Source organism: Bos javanicus, chromosome 11 (genome assembly GCF_032452875.1).
Source record: "Bos javanicus breed banteng chromosome 11, ARS-OSU_banteng_1.0, whole genome shotgun sequence".
Taxonomy (NCBI): Eukaryota; Metazoa; Chordata; class Mammalia; order Artiodactyla; family Bovidae; genus Bos; species Bos javanicus.
The window spans coordinates 66440824-66460630 of NC_083878.1; the positions used below are offsets into that span (position 1 = coordinate 66440824).

A 19807-nucleotide genomic window follows, 5' to 3' on the forward strand; every position below is an offset into this window, starting at 1 on the left:
AATTTTCTGAAGTTAATATTATTCAAACAAGTGACTTTCTAAGAACCCCTGAAATCACAAGAATTTTATGAGTGTTTTAGGTGGTTCTGTCTCTTGAAGGAAGGGGAGTAGTTACTGAAAGGGTGATGAATTTAATGTCTCTGAGCTTAGTTGCAGACATGGGCATTGGACAAACAAAGTGACTTAAGAGATACTTATTAATAAGCATTTACAAAGCAAAAGAAGGGATGATGCTGGTTTTATTATTCCCGTTAAAAGAATCAAAACTTCTACAGACTTCAAGAACAAAATTTATTCACAAAATATATTAAAAAGTTTGACAAAAAACAAGACTACAAAAGCCCCACAGTTTTACACATCTCAACATCATCACAGTCAGCAGCTGAAAAGTCTCCAGTATTCAACTTGTTTTTTAAGATTAAAAAAATTTAAAAAAGAAAAGTCTTTTCAAAAGTCTCAATCACAGCATTTCATTCTGAGTTAAATCGCTGAAAACTGATGACCATGTCACTTTGGTATTTTATAGAATAATGTTCTTTTTGGAGATTTATTGACACTGAAATATCTCAAAGTGTATTTATTTATGAAGGTTAATTCACAATAGTCTTACCAAGGTAACTATTTTAAAACAAATTAAATCACTACTACAAACCTGTAAAGACTAAAATGCAATACAAGTGTAATTACAGTATATGAAACTCTCAGGACATAGAACAAATTTAAAATAATTAATTATAGAAAAGTTTCAACTTTTATTGGAAATGGAGGGAGAGGAACAGGATTGGCTCTGAAGACCTTGGTGCCAAGAGCAAACCAACCACCCAGTCAGGACGCTGGTCAGGCCGTGTGACCTCCCATACCCAGAGAGAGGCTGGCCCAGAGGTTTGCATCTGAGGCCTTTTCTCATCAGTCAAATCGCACTTTGTTCAGTGAGGGTCAGAGGATCCCAGAACGTATTCTACATTCTCTAAGTATTTGCTTTGGAGGGTTTCAAGTCCAAAGATCAAATTTTGTGGAGTTTCGTAACGATCAGTACTCTCACCATCTGGTCAAATGAACTACAGATGCACAGACCCCTCTTATCCGGACTCCAGTCCAAACTTGAAACGGGCTGAGTAGACAACGTAACATTCTGCAGAAGGCTGACGGAGCCCGCAACTCCCATCTCTACACCCTCGGAATCTTTCTTTGATCGCTGAATCGGGTATTCGCTGAAAATAAGATCAAAGTGTAAGAGGAGATAAACCTAAGTATTTGTCATTTTATTCTTACACATGTGCTCCAACAGCTATTTTTATTTCTCACTTGACTACTGGAACTGATAAATCCTAAGGCATCTTTCTTGGAGAAGGAAGTGAATACATTCTTGCCTGGAGAATTCCATGGACAGGGGGAGCCTGGCGGTCTATCGTCCATGGGGTTGCAAAGAGTCAGACACGACAGTCTGCCTAACACAAGGCATCTTTCTAATGTTGAGTTGTATCGCAATAAGGAGACAGTATTTCAACCTCAAGCCCAAACCCCACAGATCTCATAAAAAGCCATTACTTCTACTAAAAACGTTGAAACATCATTTCTGTTCAGCATGAGTATTTTTTATTTTACTATAAAAGTTCTAGATTGATCTAGCATCTTTAATAAATTGACCTGGTGCTCTTCATCATCTTTTACTATAATTCTCTAGATGTGGATTGTTAGATGCCACAAGTAACCTTTGCCTTACAAGTAACATTTGCAGAACCTCATCTTAATACTTCCAGAAAGGGAAACTGATGCTGGTTTCTAAGCCCAGAGCTCCTCCAAGCTGAAGGACCTTCTATGTACCATTTCTAAGGGAAAGAACTACTGGGAGGAGATTTTAGATCTAGACATCATTGCCTCAAAAAAGAAAACAGTGAGTTCTAGAACGTTTGATCTTCTATCAGCTAAGAATATAAAATTATAACAGAAAAAGAACTGAAGGTTAACAACTCATAAATACGATTTGGTCTAGATTTGAGAAAGTGAAAAGTGAAACACCTGTCCCCCATGGAGATATGCTCCTAGTGAAACACAGGGGTATTCCTCCAAAGGTCTTTTAAAGCCTGTTAGGTATCAACTATGATTACCTTTATTTCAAAAGTAGTAATAAAGGCCAAGACTTTAAGAGGCATGAAGCAACTCAGAAGCAGAACAGAAACAAAGAAATGATAAGCAGATAACTGCCTATCCTTTCTTTCTCTCAGACCCTACACCTCCTTTTAATTTTTAAAAAGAATACAACATTCAGATGAATAGACAGATTACAGAACATTTTCCATGTCTCTTGGCAAAGGCTGCAGTTGTTTAGTATTTAAAAGATAATAAAGATCTTTTTTTTCCCCCTAAATCCCCCATAACACCTATTTAAGTTTTAGAGTGGAAACTGATCACAATGGCTGAGAATAGGATGTGGAGCTCACCTCTCCCCACAAACACATCAAGAACAGGAAAATTCTTACTGAAAACTAACTGGAAACTGGCACAAGGATTTCTGTACAACCACGGCTATGAGGAGAAACACACGGAATTGGGAAGGGAAGAAAAGAAAAGTGTTCAGGTCAGGACCTGGGCCCCTGGGAAGGGACTCAGAGGAAAAGGGAAGATACACAGGCAGACACCCACCCTGGGAAGTAGGTGATGAGAGCTATAGAGCGGGTGCCTCCAGGTCCTATGTTGGGGAGACAAGTCCCCTTGGCTGCTTGGAGGGCCATGGGACTCACAAGAAGGCTGTAGCCTGGGCCCACCTCCCTGGCTTCTGTTCAGCAACTTGGGATCAGACCCCTACCCTAATAGGGCAATAATGGCCACTGAACAGAGGGGAGGTCCTACCACATCCCTGGCTCCAGCTCGAGCCCCTCCATCTCCAGCCATACCCCCTACCAGAGTGATGGCTGCCAGCTACCCGGAGGAGAGATGCAACTTGTGTCCACATCAGATCCTGCTCTCTCACCAAAGGAAGTGGGCACACGCAGTCTCCCACCTAAGAACCCCCTTTAAGACTTAGATAGGTACAGAGGCAGAGAAAGTTAAGCAAAACAGAACTGCACTCAATTGAAAGAGCCAGAGAAAATCTCTGAAAAAGAATAATGAAACAGAAATAAACAATTTACCAGATAGAGAATTTAAAGCACTGGTAAGAAAAATGTTAACTGAATTAGGGGAAAATCCAGATGTACACAATGAAAATTTTAACAAAGAACTAGAAAATACATAAAGACCATTAAGAACTCAATAGGTGGAAAAAAAAAATACTAAAAGGAACAAATAACAGACAGTGATACAGAAGAATATATAAATGACCTGAAAAACAGGATGATGAAAATCACCCAACCAGAGAAGCAAAAAGAAAAACACATTAAAAAAAATGAAAACAGTTTAAGAGATCTCTGGGATGACATTAAGTATACAAATATTTTAAAGGGAGTAAGAGAAAAACAGAAAGTCACATACAAAGGAATCTCAAGAAGGCTATCAGCTCATTTTTCTGCAGAAACTTTGCAGGCCGGAAGGGAGTAGCACAATACACTCAGAGTGCTGAAGGGGAAAATCTGCAACCCAGGATGTTTTGCCTGGAAAGATTATCATTTAGAATAGGAGACATAAAACAACTTCTTAGACAAGCAGAAACTAAAAGAACTCAACAATACTAAACCTACCCTAAAAGAAATGTTAAAGGGTCTTCTCCACGTGGAAAAGAAGAATCTACAGGAAAGGCGAAAGCCCACTTGGAAAGGCAAATATATAGTAAGAGCAGACGTGCAAACACAACGACAAGGTTCTTCCTGGAGGTTGGTCAGCGTCTTCAAGCTCTGTTTCTGTCCTATCATAGTGACGTCACCTGAACTTGGGCAAGTCAATTATCAGGCTCTAAAACTAAGAATTTCAGCCCCTTTCCTTTCTTCCAGAGGTACTGTTCTGATGACCGAATAATATTTCACAAAAACCTTCCATCAAAGTCTTCCTACTAAAAAAAACAAACTAGCAAAAACCACGATTTCAAATTTATGAAATGAAGTGTTCATGAGCTACTCTAATGTATGGAACATACCACTAAAAAAATATTTGTTGTGTTAAAAGGTTTACGTTGATATTTATAAAATATAAATAAGTATATTAGTAAAAAAAAATGCTTAGAAATTAGTTCTTATGTAATACCATGACATTTAAAATCATATCAAAATGAACTAAGTCAAAGGAGGAAAAACAGAGAGTTTAATCGAATCCTACTTTACGCCCACAAGTAACCTAAAACAGAGCACCATGCACTGGGAGAGACTTACTACTTCCAGAGGTGCAGGCTGCCGGCGCCTCCCGCTGTCAGGAAGACCTCTCGGTTCTGTGGCAGGTGTCGGACCTGCCACACAGTAGATTTATGAGCCTGAACAGAACAAGAGGCACACAAGCGGTGTATAAGTTTTTAGGATAAAGAAAGACTACCCTACATAGAGAACAGACTTCCGGTTGCCAAGGGAGAGGAGGGGTGGGGGTGGGAAGGACTGGTAGTTTGGGATTAGCAGATGCAAACTCTTATATACAGAATGGATAAACAACAATGTATGTCCTACTCTAGCACAGGCAACTAAATTCAATATCCTGTGACAAACCATATTGGAAAAGAACATGAAAAGGAATGGATATATGCATATAACTGAGGCACTGTGCTGTAGAGCAGAAGTTTATACAACATTGTAAGTCAACTCTACTTCAATAAAATAAATTAGAAAAAAAGACTGTCCTAGAAGAGAAACCTGTAAAAACACAATTTTTACCTCTATCAATGACAATTTCAGTAACTTCGATCATTTCAATTACTGTTATAAAAGTAATTACTTTCTGGCATGTCTCTCTTTTTAAACTTTCTTATTTGTAAATTAAAAAAATTTTTTGGCTATACTACATGGCTTGTGGGATCTTAGTTCCCCAACCAGGGATTGAACTTGGGCCCTGGGCAGTGAAAGTACCAAGTCCCCTGGCACTTCTCTTTATAATGGCTACAGAGATTTATAAGGACCCATCAGAAATTAGGAAAAGAATAATTTTTCTTGTTTTATAAAGCAAAGTTCTACTGGACTTAAAAAAAATATATATCAGATTAAAAGTCTTAACATTTAGCTTCACAGTATCATATAAATTATGCAAATAGATCTTATACATTTAAATATCTTTAGCTCACTCTATGGAGGAAAAAACCTCAAAATACAAAAAAAGAAAAATATTTTCTAAGGGGAAAAAAGGATGGACTGAACTTCTTTTTAACAACTTTACTTTTTTAGAGCAGTTTTATGTTCACAACAAAACTGAGTGGAAAGTACCAAGAGTTTAATGTAAAGCTCCAAGTCTTATCTGTAATTTACACCACTGGACTTGTCTAGTCTTCAAAACAAGGGTCAGGAGGACTTACAGACGGTGTTTATGGTTATAACAAGCCCGGTCCTTTATCACTGATATTAAAGATAGAAATAGCAACTGGATGAATGTTAACAGCTTGTAAATCAATCCTTATGGTGCTATATTCACTGTGGGGAACTTCAGAGAGAGAGGGTGGAGGGGGAGACAGGAGGATGGGGGAGGGAGAAAAGACTTGTGCTTCATAGCAGTAGTGAGACCAGCTAACTTGATTTAAGCCACACATAAGACATGTGCATTTCAGTTGATCAGTCTTGACATATGATTTTAATAGCCTTTTAAGAGAATTACCATCAGCAGAGAAAAACACATATCTCAAAATACACACTTTAAGTATGTGAGAGTCCTCAAGTGACTAGGTTCAAGCTGTTAAACCTTAATTTGTTTTGTAGCTTAAACTTCTATTTTTCTCCTGGAAGCTGATAAAAAGCAAAAAGTAAGAGGGGAAATGACTAAAATACACCAGTCTTTTATTTGACAGATTTAGCAATTACTGGATTAACTAAATGTAACAAAAAAAATTTTTTTTGGAGACACATTGTACTTTCCAGTTAAGGAGAAATGTGTTAAGGACTGTACTGGGGACAATTTAGTAAGTGCCTTATGTTGCATATGGACTTCCCTTGTGGCTCAGCTGGTAAAGAAACCACCTGCAATGAGGGAGACCTGGGTTCGATCCCTGTGTGGGGAAGATCCCCTGGAGAAGGGAAAGGTTACCACTCCAGTATTCTGGCCTAGAGAATTCCATGGACTGTATAGTCCACAGGGTCGCAAAGAGTCGGACAGGACTGAGTGACTTTTACTTCACTTATGTTGCAATAGATACTTAATATATCCTGGAATGACAAAGGCAAAACAAAATTACAGTGGCTAGCTAGTTACCTTAAGATTACAGTTCATTGAGCAGTAACAGTAATTTGTATGCAATAATAATTAGTTTAATAATATTAAAACAAAATATGAAGGTCTAAGAAGTACTACTGACTCCATGATAGAGGGAAAAGGAGAAAGGGAGTGAATTTTTATTTCCTGAGCAACTTACATAATTTAATATTATGGAAACTACAAATCTGAGACTGATTTTTCTTTTCTTTTATACTCGAGGAAGCTCAGAGTCACATTTCCAACTCATCTCTGGCAAATGACAGGATGTTTCAGCAGGAACTTTATGCCAACCCCTTACTCCAGATGGCAATTTCATTTTTTTAAACCAGTGCTTTCCACTTGTGCTGCTTTCTTCAACAATTTTTCTAATGTTGTAATACCAAATGTTTCCCTCTAAGTTCCCTCAAATACTATTTGGAACAAGGCAAAGTATACATATGAGGCTTCTCTGGTGGCTCAGCGGTAAAGAATCCACCCATAATGCAGGAGACGCGGGTTTGACCTCTGGGTTGGGAAGATCCCCTGGAGGAGCCTGGTGGGCTACAGTCTGTAGGGTCGCAAAGAGTTGGACATGACTGAGCACACATGCATATATATGGGTACATTTTTGAAAAGTATATAATTAGTATTATGTTAAGGTATATATAGGGCTTCCATGGTGGCTCAGATGGTAAACAATCTGTCTGCAATGCAAGAGACTGGGTTTGATCCCTGGGTTGGGATACTCGCATATACCTAAAAATATATAATTGGGTATTAACACAAGTATATTTATTAGGAAACACAAGACTATGTTTTGTTAACCAAATTCTTTTTCTTCTTAATTAAAAAAAAAAAATCTGATAGTTGCTTTACAATGTTGTGTTAGTTTCTGCTGTACAAAGTGAATCAGCCACACATATACATACATACTCTCTTTCTTGGATTTCCTTCCCATTTATTGTTGACTAATTTCTTAAACCAGCTAGTTTTCTTGTGATTGCTCTTAAACTACAAAATAAGAGTCATTACCAACAAAGGCCTTAATTATTAATATAATCAAGAAATACGAAACTGACAAACTTTAGGAAAGTATTCTTTGCACAGAATAACTTATCAAGATCCTACAAGAATATATTAAAAATAGCTCCCTTCATGCAAAAAACCTGGAAGGAACTTGGTGACTCATTCTATTTATTAGTCTAAAGCAAGCTATTAATACGAACACTCCTCTTCATAGAAAGGTATTTATTTCCCTCATCTTTACCTTTTCTGAAACAGAAGCAAAACCTTTGGTTGGATGCTGTGTTCTCATGTCAAAAACATGAAACTTTCCTTCCAGAGATGTAGCTACTAACTTATTCATACTTATGTCTTTTCTGTCAAACTCCAAGCTACACACCTGAAAATAGAGAATATTTATGAGTGATGCTCCAATGATTATATCCAAGAGTTTCTTTCAAACCAAGTAAAACAACTTTAACATTACTGGCTCATGTGAAAGCACTTAAAAAAAAAAATCATTTTATCTTTTGAATCTGTATACCAAATACTTGTAACTAGAAAATTTTCTTTTCGGTTAGTAAGGTCCCAAAATCATCAAAGGCACTGAGGTACATTTGGAAAGCCATAATTTAACATTTTACCATTATTACATAATGATTTTATAAAGTTAAGTCAAGGCTGACTAGAGGAAACAGGAAGGAACCACATTCTTCACTGAAGATGTACAACCCGGGAACCAAAAACCTACAAGTACCTGGGAGTCAATTACAGTCTCGGGCTTCCTGATATTACCAGAAAAGGGCCTGGTACCAGCTCACTTTAACATCACACTGCGTAGCCCACAGGCGTCTAGAGATGGGCTACAGGGGCGGTGACCCACTAGGCACTGTCACACCACATCTGGGTGTGTGTTCTCCTTCTGAAGACAGCGGCCCTGATTTTTAATCAGATCCTCAAAGGACTTCACAGACACTAGAGGTTAAGAACCATCCATCCATAAAGGGGTTTTACTGAGACGAGTTATTAGGGGTGCTTTCCTTTTGTAGTTCAGAGGTACTTGGAAAAGATATTCAGAGAAACTGCAAAGAATGTAAATGCACATTACCCCATTTTTTATATTTGTCTCCCACCGTAAGGACATATTTCTGAGATCAAACAGCTTGATGTCTCCGTTGTCATAGCCAGCACACACAACACGTTCCTCTTGATTATAAGCATTGCCTGGAAATCAGGACATGATATTTCAGATCTTTTTAAATGCTGATTTGAAGGCTGCTTAAAAAACTTATGGACATCTGAAACTAACATAACATTGTAAATCAACTATACTCCAATAAAAAACAAACAATAATCTTACAAAACTACACAGGTAACTTGTACCAAATCAGGTGAAGAAGTCACATTGGATAGAATCTCATTTTACTAATCCTACAGGACACCAAGATTATTAATTTAGTATCTGATATTGTTTACCAAAAAAGCTCTTTATTGAGATTCTGTGCTCAAGAGATATATGAAAGTGTTTACTGGATTTTAAATTGAAAACAAATATTCTTTCTATACTCTGTTTGCAAAGACTAACGATTTAAGCATAGCAGAGTTTGGTAGAATAAATACAGTTATACTTCCAATGCTTTCTTGGAATGCAAATGGAAACTAAACTTATTTATTTTGCAAAATGTTGTTCTGGTGTTATCAGATGCTCACAGTTGAAGTAAATCTACAACCTGCAGTTGAATTCACCTTGCTCAGATCCAGGAATTTTTGGATTATTCCCTTTTTTTATGAACTCTAGCCCTGCATTTCCACTGGAGGGTTCACCGAGATGACATGACAGCAGCTGAAACTCCTGATGTCTAAAACTGATGGCATCGTCTTCCTTTAAAAACTATCATATACTCTGTGGAACTTCTTCAATATACATCATTCACTTCATAGTCAACCTCAAAATTCAGTCACTTTGGACATAATCCTTTCCCTTGTTCCTCATCTCCCAAAAAACTGCCAAACTATATTTATTTTGCCACATTATTTCTGAATTTACTCCTCTGTTCCATTCTCACTGCTTCTTAAACCTACATATTTCCTGGAATACTGCAAAGAGCTTCAGAACTCACATTTCCTCTGCCACTCCTCCTGCCTACACGACCACAGTGTAAAGCTAAAGCTCTGATCCTATCTCATCCTTGCAGAAGCCTTCAAAGGTTTACCGCTACCTCCAGACCATCTACACACCTCTGGCTGTGGCCACGTGCCATCTTTAAGGCTATTCCTACCTCCATTCCTTCTACATACTCTTCTTCCAGTGCTTGAAATCTCCCAATTTCAGTGTTTCAAATCCTACATGTCCTTGGACTGAGGGCAATATGTTCTTTTGCCTCCCTTGGGATTCCTTCTGTATTGATCCATGCCTCTGTGACCTTTTATCCCTCTGACCTTGTACGAGTGATACAATTAATGTATCACTTTTCATACTTGTAGCGCTTTTTATTAAAGTTACCAGGTTCTTTAAGTTAAAATAAGAGTCTGCTTCGGATAAATGTCCTTTCTTTAAATTTAATGTCCTATATTTAAAACTGTACTTACATCCCTTAGAACAATGATTAAAAAGCCTTTAATGGACCCAAAGTTAATTATTTTTTAATTATTACATAAATTTTACATGATGATTCTAAACATTAATTCTGAAATTTCTTCCCAAGTGTGCATGTTTTTGGTTTATATCGTTACTTATACACACACAAATACTAATTATAATATATACACATAGAAATCTCCCAATTTCAGTGGTAATTTAGTTTTAAAAGTATATTGATAGAGGAACATGGTTATAAAATTTGTAAGATATAATTTTGTAACAGTGTAACTATTTTTAGAAAATAAACACACACTGTGTAGAGCATAATGTAAGATTGGTTAGGTTACCATCTAAGGCTCTACTTAATTTCACTAACGGCATTTGGCTCTCAACTAGGTCAATATTACCAAGTTAAACAGAAATAAATAATAATAGTCCATATTTTTGAACACTTGATATCTAAGCACAGTTCCAAGCATTTTACCTGTATTAACTCTGAATCCTCATAACAATACTATTAAGTAAATTCTATTATGACTTCCTTTTTATAAATGAAGCAAGCAAAAATCAGAGAAGCCTGATAACTTGCCCCAGGTCACAAAGCCAGTAAGTAGCACAGTGAGAATTCAAACCCAGGCCCAATCACCATGTCTATTTGCCTCGATAAACTGCCAGAATAATGTACACAAGAGATTCTAAACCGACTATCAGGACTTTCCTAAAGCACTGTGCTTTTTATAATCTGGTATTTCAGGTGTAAGAGTCCTTTGGTAATTTACCAAATGCCACAGTCCAACAGTCTCTCTTGTTTTCCCCCTGCACAGGTTCCATATTAGCAACAGGATCATCTTTCTGCCTTGGGTCCCACACCTTTACGGTTCCTGACAGAAAAAAAAAAGGAGTTGGCAAAATTCAATAGTGAATGATGGCATTTCTTTCTGCATTCTCTTCACATGGCTTCCTATGTACATGGAGATATTATAGATGTTACAATATCTGAAGAATAGTCACGTATTTCTGACTTGTTATTGGGCAAGTTGTACTTAATATAAGAGATACAACCCACATGTTATACCGTCTGCCTTGATTTCCAACTAGTAGATACACAACAAAGCTAACAACTGTTCTTAAGTCATCAACAAGGTATGACTGATAAGGTAAACACAATGTTATGTAATTTAAACCATGCCTTACTTTCTTGATTTAAGCCTAAAACAAATGTACTATTTATTTAGAATAAAGCAAGTGTCATTTTAATGTTTTCTCCTTAGTACCCATATATCATTGGCATTTTTCTTATACATATAAATAAACTAATTTTTACACCTATGATTTCTTATATGAAGCTTTAGAATACCATTTCATATACAATTCAGTTTAATTTCCCCATGACAGTAAAGAAGGAAGAAGTTAATAAAAGTAACCAATAATTCTTCTCAATTTAATTTTAACTCCCTCATTTTAATGCAAGTTATGGGAAAACTAACTAGTGTCACTGATTTTGAGAAACACAAAGACATGTAATAAAATGGTTAAAAGGCAAGTACCCAAGTGAGAACAGAAAAAGGGTTAAAAAAATCCTTGAAAAGGATAATAAATGCAGGAAAAGGGGAGATATTTCAGTAGACTTATGGCCAAGGATAAAGTTGGTCATTATAAAGGTTACTTCAAGGAAAAATAAATTTCCTATAAATGTGTAAGTTATTGTAATTTCTCTATGCACTTCCCTGGTGGCTCAGTGGTAAAGAATCTGCCTGCCAATGCAGGAGACACCTGGGTTGGGAAGATCCCCTGGAATAGGAAGTGGTAACCCACTCCAGCATGCTTGCCTGAAAAATCTCATGGACTGATGAGTCTGGGTGGGCCACAATCCATGGGGGTCACAAAGAGTTGGACATGCCTGAGCATGCATGTTATACATGACAGAACTCATAAAAATTGGTAACATTAAGCTTGTAATAGTTAAATGAACAAAGAACATAAATAGATAATCTGCAAAGCAAAATTAACTAAAAAAACAAATACAGAGAGACGTTAATGCAAGTCAGGACAGGATAGCATTTTTATCTCTAAAATTAGGGGGAGAAAGGAATCAATGCTGGTGGGTAGACTGGCAATCTACCTCATCTACCATAGCTGATAATGGTAAATAGGTACTTTGGGAAGTTTGACAAGTTTCTTAAATGATAAAATATGATTATTCCAAGAGTTACATTCATGATGATACTCATTTCATTGTCAGTCTCCCAAAACAACAAATAAAACCTTAATGCAAATCGAATGCTCATTAACAGGGGCATCGCTAAGGAACTGTGATACATTCATAGGATGGAATATTATAAAGCATCAAAATGATACTTATGAAGACCACACCAAAACAGCAATATGATATGACAAAACATTAAATATAAAAAGATTAAGATACAAAATTGAGAAAACTGGGAATTCCCTGGCGGTCCAGTGGTTAGCACTCCCTTACTTCCACTACTAAAGGCAAAGGTTCAATTTCTAGTCCGCATGCCCTAGTGAAGCCAAAAGAACAAACAGACTAAGACAGAACAAAACTAAACCATATTAACCCTGATAAAACAGTGTTAATTAATAAATTGTATCTTAGACTGGAAAGGAAAACCAACCTGATATTTATGCTAGTGTGGTAGACTGTAATTTTTCCTTCTATATTCCATACTGCTTCTATGATTGGAAAAAATATTTGATTTCTAAAACACAGCTGCTCTTAAGAAACTGTTAGAAAATTAAATTCCACTTTTCTGTGAAAACAATTTCTTCATGGTCTTGAGCATTAAAAAAACCTAGCCAAACCAATAAAGATACCAATCACTTAGGTCCCCCTTCTGCAGCAACAAAAATTCTGACTCTGTTATAGTCACAACAGCTCAGGACCCCAAAAGGCCTGTTGCTTGTTTGTCACTGCGGGGGAAAAGCAGAGTTGGAGCTCCGGAAGCTTCCTGCAAAGCTCAGCGGAAAGACCACAGACTGCAATGTTCAACCAGCTGTCAATATGACAATTTTCACAAGTACTAATTCTGCTTTTTAAAAAAAGAAAATGAAAAGCTGCCACCCACAGTATATCGTCAGCTACCTCAAAAATTTCTAGAGACTTTTAAATCCTCAAGGTTCAGAGGAAACTATGGTTGTTAATAGCTGAACTAGCTCAAGACTAAAATAGTAAGTGCTATGCCTCTATCTCAAAATCTCCCCAAAGCCTGAAACAATTGAGGGATATACAATCAAACTTGCCCATCAAAAAAAACAGATTTAGGGGGTCAAAGACTGAGGAAGACTTCCACATATATTGTTGCACAGAGACTTAACTAAAAAAAAAATAATAATAATAATGTACACAGAATATTCTGACTTACCATCTCGGCTACCAGTCACAATTTCAGGTGCCCCTTCCCCGATTCCAAGTCCACCAACACCATCTATAGTATTTATAATTTCTTTATGGCCCTTTACAGAATACACTGGGACCTCTGGAGCTTCCAAATTCCTGGAATTTGGAACAGAATACAGCTTCTTACTTACACACACCCCAAATGTTTAGTTCACTACTCAAATCTAAGAATGCAGGCCATATTGAGATTTTTGATTAAAAAATAAGGGTTTTTCAATTAAGATAATTTATACATTTACTTCCAAATTTTCCTCCACACTTTAGCTTCTTTCAAGGCCTCTGTGAGAGCTGTCATCATTCAACTTGGAATTCTAACTCCTGAGCCCATTTTACTCAATGATCCTCAAAGACGACTGATCCAGGACCTGTGCACATGAATCCACCAGGGATGTTTCTTAAAAAAATACAGATTCACAGGCTCTTCCCCAGACATAATGCACAAGTATCTCTGGGGTGGGGCCCCAAAACTGTTGACTCTCTAGTACACCAAGGCTGATAATACTGCTTTAAATACAGAGTAAATTCAAAGTGATTTAGAATGTTTCCAAAGTGGGCCTTGGTAGTTTGATCTTGAGATCTTTTGAGAGATAAAACATGAGTAGCGTTTGCTTTGTATACATTTCTTCCTTAATATTATTTTCTGAGTTCCACACTGATTTTCATCTAGTTACACTGTTCAGTTTGTCGTCATGCTGATCACAATAAATATTACAGGCAAACTAGCTGAAGTCTCTAATTCTAGGTTAGTTAAGTGAAGGGAGTACTGGAAAGCACCTACTTTTATGTGTCTGAATCTATGGCTGCTGAGTGGCTCAAATAGGTTATGCTAATACACCTTTCTCTTGTCTCTCTCCATTCCACACCCCTCCTTCTGCTTTTGTATTGGAGCCTCTACCCACATTTCTTTTCAGCAAGTCAGTTTTCAACAATACTTATACTTTTTCTCTTTAATGAACTTAGTTCTTCATGACATGTAACCTCAACTTACTACTAGGCCTAGATTTATCAGTAAAATCTTGCAAATAAAATTTGAGACATTCACCTGGTTCAGAGGTGATGTTTATCTGTGGCGTTAATTGTGAAAGCGTCAAGAGACTAAAGAGGACTGAGCTTCTGTTTAAAAGAACTGGTTTACTCTTTACATAGACTTTGAAACATCAGTGCTTTTAACATGAAATTATGACTTACCAATGAAAATAAAGCAGTAATACCTATACTAGGAAGCTCCGTTAGGAAGATAGTCAACTGTTATATTTGTTGCACACTTTTGTGCTGAAATGTATCTATTTAAAAAAATAACACTCACACTGGTCTCTCTCTAAGTTCTTTGTAAGTACATGACACAGCAGGTAAAAATTAATGCATTCTGCATTCTAGTAAACACCAACTTAATTGCATGTGTGCTCAATCGCTCAGTCGTGTTCGACTCTTTGCAACCCTGTGGACTGTAGCCGGCCAGGCTCCTCTGTCCGTGGCATTTTCTAGGCAAGAAAACTGGAGGGGGTTGCCATTTCCTACTCTAGGGGATCTTCTCGACCCAGGGATCGAACCTGCATCTCTTGCATCTCCTGCACTGGCAAGCAGATTCTTTACCACTGCTCCACCTGGGAAGCCTGCTAATTATTAAGAAATTAAAGCAAATGGAATTAAAATAGCTTCATTCTATACTATATTATGATTCTAAGACAAATAAATATGCCAAAGTAACTCAGTTACAAAATAGCAGATTCTAAATTAGAATCAAAAAAGATCACAAGGTAGGGAAGACAGGTCCTCTAGAACATTATTGTATACTTTACATGATTAAGAGATAGTCTTAAAAAGTTTTTACAGAGGAATTTTGATTCATTCAATTCTAAATATGAGGAAATAACTCTAGGTAAAACATGAAAATTAAAAGCATTTGGTACTACTGAGATTTTGCTTATTCAAAACAGGTTTGTCTTGATTTACTCAAGAGATGTGTTCCTAAAAAGTTGTGCTCAGATGTAAGTTAAAGCATAAAAAGAAAAAAGTTTAATGAACTGGGAGTTCTATGTTAAACAAATTAAAACATACAAAAATATATTATTGTGTAATGCCAAATATCTTCTTAAAATGTAAACAACATCTGATTTTTCAGTGTTATACATGAGCATTGTTATATAATGTATCCTTCATTATATGAGGGAATAGCCCTTTATTACAAATATAGGTGTTAAATGCTAGCACTAAACAGCATGTGTGGAAACAAATATTAATATTATTTGAAAAAGCTAAAGAAAAATGTTAGTATTTTGAAATAGATTTGAAATGTGAAATCTAAAAGTATATATTAAAAGGTAATTGCAATATTCTTATAAATAGTTAAAATTTAACAAAAAACATCTTAGAATTCTTTCAGTGGAAGCGTAACACAACTATCAAAGAAACTGCTTCTGTCTTCACACTGATGAAATAATCTTACCATATATGAAGGTTTCCAGCAAAATCTCCAGTGGCCAGATATCTCTGCTGTAAAGATGTTGCGCCAAATGTTCCACATTTAATGGGTTTGGCCTTTTCAATCTTAATAGAAGGGAGGGAGAGAGGATACGTTATTTAGGTAAGCACCTATTTATGGCTCTATTATGGGAATTAAATAAGGCACACAATTTTAAAAAGCAATTAAAATGTTTTCTGATAAAAAATTATCATGCTTTTCCTTCAGTAATTTTTGTATAGTCTAAAAGTACAGGCGGGCTTCCCTGGTGGCTTAGCTGATAAAGAATCCACCTGTAATGCAGCCATGAAATTAAAAGACGCTTGCTCCTTGGAAGAAAAGCTATGACCAACCTAGACAGCATATTAAAAAGCAGAGACTTTACTTTGCCAACAAAGGTCCGTCTAGTCAAAGATATTGTTTTTCCAGTAGTCATGTATGGATGTGAGAACTGGACTATAAAGAAAGCTGAATGCCAAATTGAACTGTGGTGTTGGAGAAGACTCTTGAGAGTCCCTTGGACTGCAAGGAGATCCAGCCAGTCTATCCTAAAGGAAATTAGTCTTGAATATTCATTGGAAGAACTGATGCTGAAGCTGAAGCTCCAGTACTCTGGCTACCTGATGTGAAGAACTGACTCACTGGAAAAGATCCTGATGCTGGGAAAGACTGAAGTCAGGAGGAGAAGGAGACAACAGAGGATGAGATGGTTGGATGGCATCACTGACTCGATGGACAGGAGTTTGAGCAAACTCCAGAAGTTGCTGATGGACAGGGAAGCCTGGTGAGCTGCAGTCCATGGGGTTGCAAAGAGTCGGACATGACTGAGTAACAGAGCTGGACTGAACTGAAAAGTACAGGCAGATCTTGGGAGATTTTGGAAGTTTGGTTCTAGACGACCAAAATAAAGCAAATATTTGCAATAAACTGAGTCAGATGAATTTCTGTTTCTCAATGAATGTAAAAGTTATGTTTATACTGTCCTGTAGCCTATTAAGTATGCAAATCATTATGTCTAAAAGACAATGTACACACTTTAATTAAAAAATGTATTATTGCCAAAAAATTGCTAACTCCTTTGATCATCCATGAAAAGAAACTCCTTATCCATTATTGTTTTCTAATGAGACTGCAGCAATTCAATCACATCTTCAGGCTCAACTTCTAATTCTAGTTTTCTTGCTGTGTCCACCACAACTTCAGTTACTTCCTCCACTGAAGTCCTGAACCCCTCAGGTCATCCATGAGGTCTGGATCAACTTCTTCCAAACTCCTATTCGTGTTGATATTTTGATCTCCTTCCATGAATCACCAACATTTTTAATGGCATCTAGAATGGTGAATCCTTTCCAAAAACTTTTCAATTTACTTTGGCCAGATCCATCAGAGGAATCACTTTCTTTGGTAGCTGTAGCCTTAAGAAATGTATTTCTTAAATAACAAGACTTGAAAGTTGACATTACTCCTTGATCCATGGGCTGCAGAATGGATGCTGTGCTAGCAAGCATGAAATCAATGTGAATCTTATGGGTATATCTTCATCAGAGCTCTTGGGTGAGCAGGTATATTGTCAGTGAGCAGCAATATTTTGAAAGGCCTTTTTTTTCCTGAGTAGTAGCTCTCAACAGTGGGCCTAAAATATTCAACAGTTTGTTGTAAAACAGATGTGCTGTTATCAAAGCTTTATTGTCCCATTTATAGAACACAGCCAGAATACTTAGAATAACTCTTAAAGGAACTAGGATTTTCAGAATGGTCAATGAGCACTGGTTTAAAATTAAAGTCACCAGCTGTATTAGCCCCTAACAAGAAAGTCAGCCTGTCCTTTGACTTGAGGCATTGGCTTCTCCTCTCTCGCTATGCAAGTCCTAAATGGCATCTTCTTCCAATAGAAGGCTGTTTCATCTACACCAAAAATCTGTTGCGCAGTGTAGCCTCCTTCCTGAATTATCTTAGTAGGTCTGCATAACTTGCTGCAGCTTCTGCAGCACCTGCTACAGCATCTTCTATCAGCACCTGCTACTTCTTTAGTTTTATGTTAAAGAGACGGCTTCTTTCCTTAAACCATACGAACCAACCAACTTCTGCTAGTTTCCAACTTTTCTTCTGCTGCTTCCTCGCCTCTCTCAGCCTTCAAAGAACTGAAGAGAGTTAGGGCCTTTGCTCTGGATTAGAACATTCACACCTTGGCTACTATTTGATGCAAGATGCCTAACTTTTGGCCCATCTAGGCTTTCAACATGCCTTCCTCACTAAATGTAAACATTCTTGGTTTTTTTATTTAAAGTGAGAGACCTGTGACTCTTCCTTAGAGGCCACTGTAGGGCTAATTTCAATAGGGAGCCCTGAGGAGAGGAAGAGGGCTGGAGAAAAGTCAGCAAGTGAAGCAGTCAGAACACATACAACATTTACCAATTAAGTTTGCAGTCTTGTCAGGGTGTGGTTGATGGCATCCCAAAACAATTACAACATCATCATCAAAGGTCACTGACCAGAAATCACCAAAACAAACATATTACAAGAATTACCAAAACATGATACAGAGACACAAAGCGAGCAAGTGCTGGTGGAAAAACAGTGCTGATAGACTTGGTCAGCACAGGGTTACCAAAATCCTTCAATTTGTAAAAGATTCAGTCTCTGAGAATTCAATACAGAGAAGCACAATAAAAGGAGGTATGCTTGTATGTCAAATGAATGAGTTTTGCCTTTCTTCTCATCTCGCTAATAAGACATTAAAATGCTGATACCGCTAATATCTCCACTGGTTTGCAAATATGAGATTTCAGCTTTTAATGTGGTATTCTTCTTTAAGAGCCTCAAATAAAAGGATATAATGAAGATATTACTCTTCCAGGTGACAACAGGAAGAAAAAAAAAACTTATGTGTCTTGTATAGTTTTCCCTGCAGAATCCTATAAACTGAGAATGGTTATGTCTGATTCTCTCTGAGACCGTTTTAGTGCAAACAGATGTGGATACCTGTGTGCACCAAAGGCACAGCTGTTAGCATGGATTAGCCCATGTTTTGATATTTCTTTAATTTAAAAGACTGTTGGGAATTCCATGGAAGTCCAGTGATTAGGACTCTTGAGCTTTCACTGCCAAAAGCCTGGGTTCAATCCCTGCTTAGGGAACTAAAATTCCACAGCCACTTGGCCAAATAAATAAATGTAAATAAAAATAAAAGACTATTGTTCTAAGTCTATATATAACAGTTGATCCTTGAACAGCATAGGAGTTAACCCACATGTAACTTATGGTCAGCTCTCTATATCCAAGATTCCTCTGCATCCGTGGATTCAACCAACCATGGCCCATGTAGTAATGTACTATTAACTCTTGAAAAATACCTGGGTATAAGTGACCCATGCAGTTCAAATCCATGCTATACAAAGGTCAATTGCAGTTACATCAGTAAAACAGCCACATGCAAACTCCACCTGTGCATGTCACTGAAGTCCATCGTGGAGTCTACATGTCTAGCTGCCTTGGCCCCTGGAAACTCTAGAGGACATGGAAGTGAGGTTCTATGGAGTCACAAACAGTTGAACACCACTGAGTGAGTACACTCACATATATACACACATCCACACATCACACTCTAGCTGCAGAATAGCACCTTCCATTTACTGTCAGCTCAACAGGGCAAAACTATTGCTCTTATTTAGTCTCTTGCAATCTTTAACTTTTTTCTTTTTTGAATTTTTACTGCAGCTGATTTACAATGTTATGTTTACTTATTCATTTTTAATTTTTGGCCATTCCCTGCAGCATGTGGCATCCCAGTTCCCAGACCAGGGATCAAACACACACCCGCTGCATTGGAAGGTGGAGTCTTAACCATGGGACTGCCAGGGAAGTTCCCTTTTTTTTTCTTTTATTCTTAACAAAAATAGTACATGTTCCCTATAAAGATGCAAACAAAACCAAAGACCTGAAGGGTGAAAAGTAAGTTTCCCTTTGACACTCCCCAGAAGTAATCCCCATTCTCTTAGACCCTTTGCTACATATAGATTTGGTTTAATACAGAGAGCATCATAATATCAATATA

The 19807-nt window shown here is 37.2% G+C and overlaps 1 protein-coding gene across 1 annotated transcript in view; it reads right to left on the reverse strand.

Annotated features, from left to right (window-relative positions):
* Positions 1–222: 222 nt before the first annotated feature.
* DNAAF10 (dynein axonemal assembly factor 10) overlaps positions 223–19807 on the reverse strand; it is a 29311-nt gene continuing 9726 nt past the window's right edge. The window contains exons 2-8 of the mRNA XM_061432831.1: positions 15739–15839; positions 13258–13388; positions 10654–10755; positions 8402–8517; positions 7559–7693; positions 4302–4399; positions 223–1211 (exon numbers count right to left, since the gene is read on the reverse strand). Of these exons, the coding sequence (XP_061288815.1) occupies positions 1004–1211; positions 4302–4399; positions 7559–7693; positions 8402–8517; positions 10654–10755; positions 13258–13388; positions 15739–15839 (891 nt within the window). The 3' untranslated portion in view covers positions 223–1003. The remainder of the gene's footprint in view (positions 1212–4301; positions 4400–7558; positions 7694–8401; positions 8518–10653; positions 10756–13257; positions 13389–15738; positions 15840–19807) is intronic.